The following is a 14,465-nucleotide window of genomic DNA, read 5'->3' on the forward strand; positions in this document are numbered from 1 at the left end:
TTATACAGTGGAATCACGTTAATTTGAAATCTCTTGATTCAAACTTCCAAATAATTCGAACTGGTGCAATGATCCAGTGATTCAAACACATTAACATGCATAACTGCTTACTTGAGTGAGATTTCCCAACCGCGCCTGACTATGCATCGGCCTTGAAGCGAGACACATTTACGTATCAGGTGTTAAGTTTGCTTATTGTATGAACCATGAGGCTGTTACTTATAAAATGATACTTGTGGCAGAAGAAAGGGGAACAAGGAATGAATCACATAATGGTGTGCGTTGAACGTGCAGAACAGTGCTGCTTGCTCGTTGTCACCAAAGCAAGATGCCTTGCCATTTTAAAGGGATTAAGACCTTTCCTGTTGACAACACTGACAACAAAAAGGCGTGGTCGTCAGCCGATATATTCTCGTATGGTGATATCTGCGTTTGTGATTGCATGATTGGGTTGGGCACAACATCACAAACGATGTTGATTGAGTTGTGGCTGAAGAAACGTGCCCACATATTGCGCAGACGTGTGTGCAGTGCGCACAACACCTTATTTTCTGCTTTGAGGTTGATGCTTGCTTGCAAAAATATTCTAGAATGAATGAGCCTCCCATATGTTACTAGCATCGCATTACCGTTAGGGTCCGACTTTATAGGGTTAAACCCGCATCCGCCCGATATTTACCCCCCGAACGAAATCTGTAAAATTCGGGTTTAACCCGAATCTACCCGAAAACATCCGGGTTGCGTGGCACGCTCATAAGCGTGCATTAAAATAAAGTTTGATAACATTGCTAAACATTAGTTCCGTGTTAAGACAAATTTTTATTAAACAAAAAAAAATCACCCGAATACACCCGAATTCCTGACGACAGAATATGCCGTAACGGGATTTAACCCGAATACACCCGATTTTTCGAATGAAAAATATCACCCGATATTTACCCCCCGAATTTGGCCAAAAATAAAACCCGAAAAAGTCAGGCCCTAATTACCGTGAACGTGCTGCAAGGCCTAGTGAGCCGTGTTCCTCCGCCGTGTTTCTCCGCTGCAGCTAGTACGCGCTGCTAATGCAGCAATCCCTCATTCAGAGCAGCTCCCTTTAGTTCATACTCTGCTTTATTCAATCAAATTTTGTATCCCTTTTTAGTTCGAATTAACGGGATTGCACTGTAGTGCCATCTCAGGTTGAAGAATGTTTGGCGGTGGAAAGATCAGGCTTTGGTTTCATTTTGAAGTGTAAAACAGCTTCTATTTGTGTGTAGTTTTTCTTTACCTGGTATGCCACATGTCAACTGATACCTCCTAATAACTTTTCCATCAGCCCAATCTTCATATGCTTCTTGTGCATTTTGTTCTGTTTTACTTTATTTCGCTTACTGGATGACTACAGTCGTATGCGCCTTCTGTGTTCTTCATTTCGCGGTGAGTGCTACCATGAAAGACCACTGCCTCGCAGCAGGTGGTACTCTAGCACCCACCTTAGCAGAAGGTACTGTGTTGCTGTGCTCGATGTGCCGTCATACCATGTCTCTTCTTTTTTGTTCGATATCTGCGCATCCACTTGTTCCCCCAGTGACAGCTCTAACTTCTGGCACTTTGTTTCATCTGCAGTTGATTTGGTTAATGCAGGGATTGGTTAATTTGAAAATTGGGTTAATGTGAGGTTAGGCTCAGGCGGAAGGGAATGAAGGGCACATGTACTCCAGTGCACAGTGATTGCCTGCTGCCGTGCACGCAATATATTTTCAGTTATCCTGCCTGTGCACACTTTTGCGTCACATTGTTGTTCATGAAATGTGTTGTACAGCTTGGGACAAAAGTTTACGGAACATAGCACTGGCATATTTCTTCATTGGAGCTCCCTGCTTGCTGTCAAGAAGAGATCGAATAAGAAACGGATGACCAGCTGTTCTGTCCTTATTTGTCTCAGTATGGATGCCAGCTCCTATTTGTTGCTAGGGTGTCGCTACAATGGAGAAATTTGGCACACCGGTGTACCGTAAACTTTGTTCCAAGCTGTACATGAATAGCTGCACTACAGTTAATTTATGCAACTTGAGGTCACACTTCGCAAGTCATATGTCAATGGTGTCAATGTTGCTAATCGCATCAAACACATTTTGCACGTGTCCTTCTCGAATGTGATATACATTCTGTGGGTGAGTGTCACGATTCGTTGCTGCCCACAGGAGAAGATCTAGCACAGTGGTTTATCCAGAATCGCATGCATGGGGGGGTGTCGCAAAAAATGGAGGGGGGGGGGGGGGTGTCAGTTTACTTCATGGCTGCTTAATGTACCATTTCTGACATGTGTCTAAAGCTGAAATAGCAACAGCCCCCTTGCACCCTTGAAAGGGGAGGTCTGGATAAATCCCTCATCCGGTAGATTAGTGCTCACTCAGTGGGAGATCTCCGGATGTGCCAAGTGCTCCCCAAAGGCAGTTTCATCACTCTTACAATTAAGTGCAAAATTGTTGTAGTGCCCCATTTTGCCTGAGTCGAAAATGCCTTTCAGAGATAAGCAATGTGAGTGGAGGAGTACAGGCAACATTTGTTGCAATCTGGAGAGTAACCCTGCCATTCTCGCTTAAAAGATAAGCCTGCTCAACCGTATTTTTGATGGTCTACAGCAGGAGAGACCGCAGCCCATCCCCGTCTACGCTGACTGCACTCCAGCAGAGTCTGCCATCTTCAGCACCCATGAGCCCCACTGGCCAAAGTTCTCCGTCGGTGTACTTTGGTCAATCACAACGTTCGAGTATGGTTTCCCTCTCTGGTAAGGAGACTACTATTTAAACGTATCAATACTAATTGCTGTTCCACCAAGAAAAGATGAAATTCAATCGACACTTTGACATTGGGTTAGTGTCGAAAGGGATGGTTTTCCACACTATTACATTGTTGGATTCAGATTCCATTTCCAACAAACCCACGCTGAAAAAAATGATTGTCCACAGGTATCGCTAGAGTACCGATTGTTTTTGACTGCTCATTGCAATTCGTAAGCTAAAGGTAATGCCATTTAGAAAGACACGTAACAGTACTTTCTGTCCTACGTGGACCACAAAACTCATTACGTCATATCCGCTCCGAGATCGAACGGCGTCGGCGCGCTGCGGAGAAACGAGGAACTACCGTAGTGTGGATAGCTTCCTCGCGTCGTCTGCTGTGTTGTCTGTGCCGTCGTCTGATCTTCTGGTGAATCCAGTCGCCGACTGGTTTTTCAGACGTGCTCGATTATTCGGACTCTTTAGCGAAACGGCGGTGGGTCCCATAGAGTTGATGTATAAGAATGTCAAAAATTTCGGACGCCGTGCAGCCCCTAGACTAGAATATTGAGGCAAGAAAATAGGCAATGGTTGTTCATTTCCCATTCCTCTGAGTAGAAGAGGTCCGTCGTAACGCTTTTTCCGTCTTAACGCCTTTTTTTTTGGCTTGATTCAAAAGGCCCAGCACGTGCTGTCCGCCCGCGAATCGCGCTGTAAAGCGAGCTTCACCTAAAGCACGCACGCGTTAGGTGAAGCCGACTTGCGGACTTGATGACGACGGTTTCTCTGTCGGTGTACAGTGACGAAATGTCGCTTTGAGAGATACAAGCCGCTGTTACCGGGTAGATCTGGAAGCGCGCTAGGAAAGCATCGACAAATTTTTGCATCCTACCTAGTGCCCAGTAAAGTTTATTTCAGAGCAAAATTCCTTTTACTGGGACTGCTTGATTATTCGGACTTTTGCGCGATCCCCGCAGAGTCCGAAAAATCGGACGGCGACCCGTATACTCAAGGATTACGGAAAAGAACCATAAACTCCGAACAACGGCCCGCGTGTTATCCACACTAGAAAGGTGACAGTGTCGCCCCCCATAGGTTGATCTTGCAGCGAATTGCTCTGCACGTCTTTCATCCTTCTGCTCTGAAATGACATTCAACGACAGAAGTGAGAGATCGCAGACACATTGAACCTTGCGAACCTGCTCGACCCTCGCAAAAAAAAAAATTTGAAGGTTTGTCAAACCGTTCAAACCCCAAGGTTCGACCTTGAACTTTGCGGTTCGAAAAAAGTTTGCGACATACCTATGTAGTCATTACAAAGGAATATTTACCAATATCATTTAACGATGCCATTAACTGCAATATTTTTTAGTGGTCTAGTGGTAACCAATAGTATAACTACAATATTTGTATGGTTCTAGATCCAGGAGAGGTCATCAGCCACCATCCTGTGTTTGTAAAGGACACGTCGAAATACTGGTACAAGCCCAACATCAGCAGGGAAGAAGGTACCACCTTCTTGGTTTCTTTTCTGACTCTGCTGTAAATTGATGATGTCATCACATTTTCTTAGCTATCAGCGTGCTGAAAAACAAGCCACCTGGAACATTTATCGTACGGGACAGTAACTCGTTCCCAGGTGCCTTTGGTCTCGCTGTCAAGGTGGCCACATTACCAGCTAATGTACAGCACAAAGCAGGTGAAGTTGTGTTTTGTTGCAGTTACGACTTGGTTAAGCTCCCAGCAAATAGTAAGACATTTGTGGGCAGCTGGAAAGGTGATATTTGTCGAGAAATGTTGCCCGCATTCGCATAATATGAAGTAGGAAAAGCTCTTATCAAAATATGTTGTAATCTCAGGCAGTATGATCTTGGATGATGTGATTTTGTGGGTGCTACTACAACGACAGCATCGTCGGTCGATACAAAATCATCAAACGTAACGTCCTCACGTCCTTCATGTTCAAGCCTATCCAAACGTCTCCAGGGTCTCTGTTTTGACAGTTTGTATTAGCAGCATATTTATGCATCTACAACACAGTTTCCAAAGTTCTGTGTTAGTTGTGATGACTTCAGAGTTTTCGGAGAAATATTTGGTTAAACACTGCTTTTGCTGATTTGTATTAATCGGGGGAGGGTGGGGAGGTATCGGCCTTAACTGGGAACCCTAAGAAGTCGGGCCATAACTATACAATGGACCATGGAAAAGGCCCCGTCAGAAATTGTATCACCAGAGGTGACAGTGCAGCTATAAATTGCTGACACAGGCAACACATTTGCATGATTATGTACAACTTGGTGTGGTACGATCTGTACGTGTTTGCTCTTTTCTTGCCCCGTCAACAGTGTTCAGGTCTCAATTGTGCTTTCCGGCATTCTACAATTTTCCAGATAATAGTCTTTTTAGGTCATGATTAGACCATGTTGTTTGCTTTAGGTGTTGAATGAGTTACTGCAGCCAACTAGAAGAAAAGTACCTATATGTAACTTTTCCTTTCTACCCTCAGGCGACCCTTCGAGTGAACTGGTGCGACACTTTCTTATTGAGCCAACAGCAAAGGGTGTGCGACTCAAGGGATGTGCCAATGAATCTGTATATGGTTAGTTATTTCATCATCTGCATTAAAGGGACACTTCATCGTTCTCAACATTTGCAGTTACAGTTACAGCCCGAAGTTTTAGGGTTTTACCCGGTTCTTCCCCGAATTTGCACCCCGAATTGAAGGTTCACCCTTTATGGTGAAACCCGACCCGGCAAATTCCCCCCACTGGGATGTCTGCAGGAATGCATGAACTTACTTGTTTGGCAGCAAACGCAGTTTCATCACCATTTGTACCAGACCATTACAGTTAGTTTGAGCAACTGAACTCGATTTCTCCCCGAATTTAGCATACCCGGAGTTTTTTCACCCGAATTCGCACGAATTTAGTGCACATGTTTATTTACCCGATTTTTATCCCCCGAATTTAGAAAAAAATATTTCCCGAAAACTTCAGGCTCTAGTTACAGTACACAGTGCAGCGTATACGTCAACATTTATGCACTGCAGTGCACATTTAGTTGCATGTCGTGAACCAGAGCATTATCCTGCTTGATTGTGAAATCCGGAGATGAAACACCTCGACCCGCCCCCATGAGCAATTGCTCATTCTATATGAGACTATCCCTTTAAATGCAGCAGTGATAATCTTATATGAGATCTTTTTCCATTGAGGACTGTCAGCTATGTTAGTTTGTCGCTAACACATTTTCCAAATCTCTCTTTCCAGGAAGCTTGTCCGCATTAGTGTATCAGCATTCAATCACGCCACTGGCTCTTCCTTGCCGACTGTTGTTGCCAGAATCTGGTACGTTAACATCCCTAACTAGTGCGTTAGTTGACACACTGCTCCAATTGCGAGCTTTGTAAACTTAACCCGTTGAAATGGCGTTGTTTCTAGAACTTGGAGCAGACTCGAACATCAGTGCGAGCACCACTGACAACAAGAGTGTCGCTTCGAGCCTTCTTCAGCAGGGTGCAGGTGTGTAAGCGCTCCATCAATCTTACCAAATGTGATACAGTAGAATCTCGATGATACGATCACGGATGATACGAATTTCGGGATGATACGAATTCTTTTCCGGTCACGGCTGGAATGCCTATTCTTCCCATGTATTAGAGTTTGGATGATACGAACGCGTTATCTTGCCTTTACGGATGATACGAATGAGCCGAGGATGCGACAGAGGTCGTTCCCCCGTGACGCGAGAGTGCGCGGGTCATGCTGCTGCGTCTTTCGAAAAGGGAGGGCTATCCTCACCACGAACTCCCTTACATCATGTAGCGCAATGCAAGCAATGCTACCGATTGTTACATTCAGAGTACCATTTGCAAAGTTGAGCAACTATTTAATGTCCTGGCAGGGCCAGGGGACTAAAATTGAGAGTACTTGCAATCTAGGGAACTAGAAGCTGCAATTACTCCCCAGTTTACTCCTTTTTTCTTAGTTCTCTCTTTCTCACTCTCGTAATTCACAAGTGATGGCGGTGCTGATTTTTAGCAGATGGAGGTGGTCTTTGCCATTGGTTCGTTCATGAGCAGAGCATTTTAGACATAGAAAGAATAGACAAGCTATCGGTTGCACTGGAGGCCTGTGGAGACTGCAGTAGCTGACGCAATTGGGGCTACTGTCAATCGTCGGAGATTGTCCACACTGAGCTCATAAATGCTATCACATTTCAGTGACAATCTGCACAGCGATTATCTGTCATAATTTTTGTTGTGGAAGGCTGCTAAACCATAATTTATATTGATTTGTGCAGCATGCAGCGTGCTCTACCTTTGCACGATGGACATGGAGTCGCTCACAGGCCCACAAGCAGTCCGTCGGGCCATGTCAGAGCTCCTTGCTATTCAGCCCGCACCTGTGCCTACTGTTGTCCACTTCAAGGTGTCTTCCATGGGCATTACGCTTACCGACAACAACAGAAAGTACGTACTCTCACTATGGGATTGCTTGTGCATGTTAGCACCTACGCAAACCTGTCCTTCCCGCAGGTTGTTTTTCCGGAGGCATTACGCGCTCAACGCGATCAGCTACTGTGGAACAGACCCGGAAGACAGGCGTTGGACGCAGAAGAACGACGATAGTGGTGTGACGGTCACTCTAAGGTAAGCACAGATGGCACGAGTCAAAGAAATTTCCTTATAGCGCATCTTCTAAATAGCTTCACTCAAGTACTGTATAGCAGCTATTGCAAGTTGGTTGATATGTTTTCGATGCATCTTATACGAAATTTCATTCGATACCCTAAATGGGGAAGACTCGGTTCTTCCAAATGAGCAACTCTGCCCACTTGAGGTTTCGTGCTTCAAATTTGCTCCTGTAACGTCGAGTGACAGCGAAAGAATTGTTCCCAGCGATAGCTGTATGAGGGAACTTGTTTGTCAAGGACGGCGTAGGTCCTGACTTCCGACTTGGCGCGCCATTGGTTGGCGCAGCAGCAAATCGGAGAGCACATGAAAAGACGTCAGGAGCCACGCTGCGTCGTTGACAAAAGTTGCGCCCTTACCAAAAAACGACGGCCGTATGGGGTACAAGTACAAGCACCGCTAGTGTTTAAGGTACAAGGCTATCTTCAGGGAAAACAGAAGAATTTACGAGTTTGAGAACCTGATTTCATTCATTAGAGTAGTGCGCTTCCGGGCGCTGGATGTGTAAAATATGTGTTAACTGAACTTCCGCCTCCTATAGCAAAGATTTACTGTGCCCAATTGTAATGCTTGTCAAAGGCATTGTTATGTTTGTGTGATCTTTTACAATAAACCCAATAAAGTTCACAAGTGAACGTGCCTATTTTGGCATTTTTGTAATTCCCGAATGCCTGCCTTTTTCGAGCTTCCGCAGCAGAAGCTGTTAACGAGAAGGTATCGGGAAATTGCTGCGGTTGTATCACAAAATCCTCCGTTTCTTCTCTCTCCTCCTTCTCTGTCTCTTTCTGTCTTCTTCTGTCTGTTGACTGTCACTTTCGATGATGCAAAACAAGCTCAAATAATTTAAAGCTAATAAAAGCAATTTGGACGTACTCTGAAATGGGTACGTTGTCCCGGAAAGTGTCACGATTTTTCAGCATTTCCTGTCCCACTTTCGTCCCAATTTTAGTAATATTTTTGTCCCGCTAATCCCAGCTCTACACATCACCACACACTTCACACATCACAAGGCAGTACTCATCACTCTGAAGTAGTTGTGCATATACGTATCAGTGTGATACATAAAAGTGTCAGCATCCACACACAACATTAATAACTGAAATTCGCGTTACACAATCGTAACCGTCCTGTAATATTTTAGTTGGAGATTTCCGGGCTCTAGAAATTACGTTGATAGGTTCTATTGATAATTTCCTTGTTGCATTTGGTTGTTAGTCAGCTGTGCGGTCAAAACTTGTGAAACCCCCAGGTACTGATAACTAAAATCTCCTTCAGGTGTTTTGGATTTGTGGCTCGTAAGCCAGCCAGCCGTACGGACAACCAGTGCCACCTGTTTGCCGAGGTTGATCCCGAGCAGCCGGCTTCAGCAATCGTCAACTTTGTTGCCAAGGTGATGGATGCAGCGGGAATGTCTGCAAAAGCTAGCATGATCTAGATGCGCATCTCATCTTCATTCTGTTCTTAATTGTAACATTCAAAGTCTTGGCAGTCTTGACGAAAATCACTTTTAGATTTACACAATGCAATACTGTTTGCATTGAGAATTTGCATACTTTAGAGATGAACAGCACATTTCATTTTTTCTGAAGAGATTTTGAGTATATTGTTTAAAAAGTTTGCATGGTCAAGTAACATAGATTATATTCCTAATATGATATGTGTGTGCCAGTTGATACATATTACATTTATTTATAAAAAAAAAAAAGAGAGCATAACTTTGCGCAGATTTTTACTTTATCGCATTTCCTTCGCCCCTGCCTTTTACCGAGTGACATGACAAGGTTGTGCTTGTATAGAGAGGAGAGTTCACATGTTCTCTGTTTTGTGAAGGGGAAGAAAGACGATATTAAGCCCATTAATGTGTACATGCAACTTCTTCATATATGATAAACTTGTGTTCCTTCTTCGGTTCCGACAGGGCTTCCGTGAATGAACAAACAATGTTTTAGGTTCTGTGGCCTACCTTGGATTGCAGGACAGTAATGCCCTCTCGTGGTGTTCTAGCAGCTCTAGTTTTGTATTTACTGTGCGCGTGTGCACTCAATCGTGAATTTCTTTCGTTATAGTGAGACATATAGATAATATGATTTTTTACATTGAAAAATGTACAACGAAGAGTAATACAACATAGAACAACTTTATTACTTCTAGACAAGAAATTGTAATATTCAGGGACGTATCACCAAGAGCACTGTATTTTCTAGCGTGCCACGATTGTTATCTATCTCTAAATCTGTGTCACAACTGATGAGCAGAACGTCTGTCCAAAACGGATTTACTGTATGGAACAAAACTGTATCTACTTTTTGTTAATGCCTTTTATGCCCGTTTTATAAGTGATTTTTTTTTTTTCATAAATGGCATCAATGATTTATTTTGCTGCATCCACATAAACTTACACATGGAGCACTTTGTGAAACATGCCCTGTGAATGAATATTTATAAAAAAGAGTAGTGGAAATGGCACATGTACGGTATGTAGTCTCAGCCCGTGCAAACGCACTTTGCGCACACATTAGATGCTTTGGTATGTATATGTATGCTCTGCCTTATCTAATGTCTTCCGTCAAAGCGCACATAATTAGCAGTGCTGTTTCAGTGATGCCAGATAACATGTTCCCTGTCTGCATTTGCTTTCAGTGCCCCAGGTTCTTTCAAATGTGGGTGAAGTTGCGTAGACAGCATGTTTTGTTATGATCGCACTGATCGCATCAAAAAGTATGTAATTGTACATACTGCCTCGTTACCTAGTGTAACATTCGTGTAACCATGCTTGCTGCGAGAATAACAGTACCAAGTGCCATGTTTTATTATACATTGTAGTTGAATCTTGTCTGTTGATTTTATTTTCCAGAATAAAATTAGCGGAGTCATACGGAGTCCTTCACTTGCACAGATACGTATCACCGTCTACAACACTAACAACAATCAAATAGCTAATTAATTAGCTATTTGATCAATAGCTAAGATCATTGGCTCATCATTAGCTAAGATCAGGGCCAATATTGGCTCTGATCTTCAAAATACAGGGGTGCAAGTATATTGCGCATTTTCGAAATATCTTGCACATTGCAAGAACGTGATGCCACAGGTCCACTTCATTGGCGCAAAGTTGTCTTCATAAACTAGTCCCATAAGTAAAAAGTGTTCCACTTCTCTCTAACTGCTCCATGGTGTGAGTCGGAGACCATCAATTACCCAACTACATGTATTGCAGTCACACATCATTAGATGTTAGAGTTCTGCAACACAAATGTTACATGTTAACCATGGCAGTCATGTTTCAGAAGAAGATGTTTCGTAAGTTTGGAAGAAGAAGCCAATTGGCTTCTTTCTCTCTGAATAAGTTCAGAGATGTCTCGGACTGGTGATATTTTCTGCTTAAGGTTCAGACAAGTGATCATAAATGGTTAACATGTATTTTTGTTGCAGAATACAAGGTAGGAACAAGAGTTGGGTCCCGAACATGTGCTGAAGTAGACATGCAACGCTTTACAGAGCATTTGAAAGTGACCTTCCGAGGGAAGCCGAGAAGCGACCTTCAGGTCAGAGCTCACCTAAAGCTCGCTTCTCAGCAGTTAAGGAATGTAATAATAGTTCTGTAAGATAAAATAGGGTAAATTTAATTCAGGGTACATTTTTCCTTTTTTTTTTCACAGTTACATGAGAACTGAAAGGACAAGCCTGCAACTCAGTTCCGCAAATAAATCCACGTGTGGAAAAAAGAAAAAGATAATGTAACAACATGTACACAATAAATCACTGATCACAATAAATGTGATAAATCGCAATAAATACGCTTGAGAGTTCTGAAATCGAGGGTTGGTGCGCTCGTCTCACGTCATACACACTTTCGGGTTTCATACACATGGTACACTTTCGGGTTTCGTGGGGCCGGGAAAGAAGCTCCACGAAAGGCGTACGCTGTAGGAAACATTTGCAATGGGTATCTCTGGACATGCTCTACAACTTTCGAATTCACAGCTCGACCCTGGGACGTACAGTAAAAAAAGTTCACTAATTAATCTCTCACTAGCGGGGGGGGGGGGGATCATCTTTGTACAATAAATGATTCCACGTCAATTTTTCCATAATCATTGCATGCACCATGCCAATGAATATTTTTGCCCAATTTCTCTCTAAAAAAATGCAGTCCGCTCCTACACGGCATTGACCCAAGGTCCAGTCTACAAAATTAAGCCACCACGGAGTCCGTCCTTCATCAGGTGCGATACATTGTTCAATGTATCGCACCTGATGAAGGACGGACTCCGTCCGAAAGCTTGTTCTTCAGTAAAATAAATGTTTCAATCTCTTTAAATACTTATTTTATTCACTTGCGAGTGCTAGACTTCTCCCGTTTTTGCCTGTTAGTTTCACCACTAAGAATAGAAGAAAAGAAAAAAAAAAACGTGTGGTACAAAACAAGGTGTTTCATGAAAAATGAGCCAAAGTTTTAAAAAAGTGGTTCATTGCACACCAAAAAGACTGACTGCATAGTGTTACCAGTGGTGTTAGGATACTTAAAACTATATTTTATTTTATAATTATGCGAAATTAATTAGTCAGTTTTTTACTTACTATAAGGATTAGAACCGAAATGTCAATGAGAAGGTTGTAGCGGGAGATACAACGATACGGATTCCGTTGACTGGAACTTCGTATCTCTAAAACTGAACCCTTTTTTTCCCGGCTCCAACGACTAACTTTCGGGTTTGCAAAAAAAAAAAAAAGAAGGAACCGACGCGGGACCTGTCGCATTCGTGCTACACTCTTAAAAAAAGGGTGTACTTTAACTCCTTTCCTTGCCACATACATAACTCCCTTTTGGAGAGTACAATTACTCTCAGAAAAGGAGTCTCCTCACCCCCTTTAGGGAGAGGGGTTATGCTCTAACCCCCTACTGGAGAGTAATATTACTCTCAGGCAGGGGAAAGGGAGTTATGCTACTCCCTTGAAGGAGTGAGGAGACTCCTTTTTTGAGAGTAATTGTACTCCCGAAAAGGGAGTTATATATGTGGCAAGAAAAAGGAGTTAAAGAGTGTAGGAGCGCTGGATCACAGCCTCGTGAGCGTCCTGTTATCGAACGAAGACTAGTCACAGTTCTGACTGGCATTTTGGCTTCAGATTGAGCCTCGCGTGTCTTCGGTTTTTTTGCAAAACCGAAAGTTAGTCTTTAGAGCCGGGAAAAAAAGGATCCGTTACAGGTACAAAGTTCCAATCAATTGTTCATGTTGTTGTATCGCCACCTACAGATTTCTCATTGACATTTTGGCTCTAATAATTATAATAAAAATTTATTTCTAATAAAAAATAATAAATTCTAATAAAAACTGGCTAATTAATTACACTGAATTAACCAATTACAAAATAAAATAGCATCCTCATGCCACTGGTAACACTATACAGTCCGTCTTCTTGGCGTACGATGAAGCATTTCTTAAAAACTCTGGCTCATTCTTCGTGAAACACCCTGTATATAGGGCGATTTTTTATCCTTTTTAATTTAATTTTAATCCTTAATTTTTGATGATAAATCCAAATGAGAGCTACCGAGATGTGGTTTTCGCAGACGTGTTATACGCCAGACGGACATGTTGCAACTGGACGATTGATTATCTAAAATTCGCAAAAAATGAAATATTAATTAGATTCTTTCGGGGCAATGCGAGCTAGCAGAACTGGAGCCAGTCAGTATATGTATATAAATGCACCTTCCTTTTCTAAATATCTTGAAAACAGCAAGCAGTTTTTGATCAAAATTGTTACATTTTGCTACGATCCATGGCCGAATTTTACTACGCAAATGCGCCGAAACCGCGCCAATCGGGAGCGCGCGCAGGGAGGACGGCGCTCAATCCACGTCACGGGACCACGTGCTTTGAAGCGCTGGAGATGATTCGAGCAGGTGCAGATGAACCGTTTTGCGGCCGAGCTGAGGAAAGCACAGTGGTTCAGCTCAGTGGCTCAGTGGTTAGCGTGCTAGCCATGTCACGTCGCAATGGGAGGTACCCGGGTTCAAATCCCGGTGCCGGCTGTGCTGCCTGGGGTTTTTCCTGGGTTTTCCTCAGACGTCGGCACATGTTCCCTTAGAAGTCGGCCCAGGGCGTCAGTCGAGACGTTGCCCACGACTGCATGTGAGGCAACCACAGGAAAAACGGCAACGGAATCCCGACCTCTCCCAGTCTCGACGCCAAATGGTCAGCACGCTAACCACTCAGCCACGCTAGCTGGTGGGTTGCCACTAAGTTTGAATCCAGGTGCAGGTTGTGCGCGGTCTGGGGCTTTTCCTGGATTTTCCCAGCCAGCTTGCCTTCACTCACCCTCACCCGTGAGATTGAGGATGAAGGCACTCAGTGGCGAACCCAGAAAAATATTTCAGGAGGGGTTCTGGGGACTTTACACGGGGATGAGAATTTCACCCTCGTTTTTCTCTCTATGTACTGCCAATTGGTACGACTACGCCATTGAAGACACTCATGAAGTCCCTCATAAGTGAGTTGGCTCAGCTATGTATCTAATTAACTAATTAAGCGCAATATACACTACATCCGTAACGTGAAGGTAGGCCTACTTAGGGCTATACTATGGATGCGGGACTATAGGTGCGAGTCAGGACCTCCCCATCTCCTCGCATTTGTTCAGCGAGCGGACGGATAATGTGGCTAATTAATGGGGTGTTCCATCCAAGCTTATCTGTTGGGATTCATTCTAGAACATCACCAGAAATCCCATAAGTGTCACGGCCTGCTCGTAGGAAACCAAACGTTGATATCACTCGATCCCTTCCGGTCAGCATATTCAGCTATCGAGTTATCGCCTGTCTGTCCTCCGACTGCATCAAAGGGAACGTCGTTGAGAGTTAACTTATCAGTATAAAGGCACAAAGTCATGCGCAAAGACAGAAGGTATACGGTCGAAGGTGTACGTTATCGTTGGTGTTTTCATGGTTTGTTCGTGGAAACACGATATGGTACAACCAGATTTCACGGTGCCGAAGTGCATGT

At 43.5% G+C, this 14,465-nt stretch overlaps 1 protein-coding gene across 13 annotated transcripts in view; it reads left to right on the forward strand.

The window, feature by feature from the left end:
• The window catches only part of LOC135389107 (tensin-1-like), a 160,725-nt gene extending 150,394 nt beyond the window's left edge, over window positions 1-10,331 (forward strand). For 12 of the 13 annotated variants that reach the window (XM_064619086.1, XM_064619089.1, XM_064619090.1 and 9 more), the window contains 9 exons: window positions 2,628-2,773; window positions 4,187-4,273; window positions 4,339-4,464; window positions 5,272-5,364; window positions 6,035-6,112; window positions 6,206-6,286; window positions 7,068-7,236; window positions 7,303-7,416; window positions 8,734-10,331. In XM_064619086.1, the coding sequence (XP_064475156.1) occupies window positions 2,628-2,773; window positions 4,187-4,273; window positions 4,339-4,464; window positions 5,272-5,364; window positions 6,035-6,112; window positions 6,206-6,286; window positions 7,068-7,236; window positions 7,303-7,416; window positions 8,734-8,893 (1,054 nt within the window). In that variant the 3' untranslated portion in view covers window positions 8,894-10,331. The remainder of the gene's footprint in view (window positions 1-2,627; window positions 2,774-4,186; window positions 4,274-4,338; window positions 4,465-5,271; window positions 5,365-6,034; window positions 6,113-6,205; window positions 6,287-7,067; window positions 7,237-7,302; window positions 7,417-8,733) is intronic. The other variant, XM_064619087.1, reaches the window with a different exon arrangement.
• The last annotated feature ends 4,134 nt before the right edge of the window (window positions 10,332-14,465 follow it).

The sequence above is a fragment of the Ornithodoros turicata genome, chromosome 3 (genome assembly GCF_037126465.1).
Source record: "Ornithodoros turicata isolate Travis chromosome 3, ASM3712646v1, whole genome shotgun sequence".
Taxonomy (NCBI): domain Eukaryota; kingdom Metazoa; phylum Arthropoda; class Arachnida; order Ixodida; family Argasidae; genus Ornithodoros; species Ornithodoros turicata.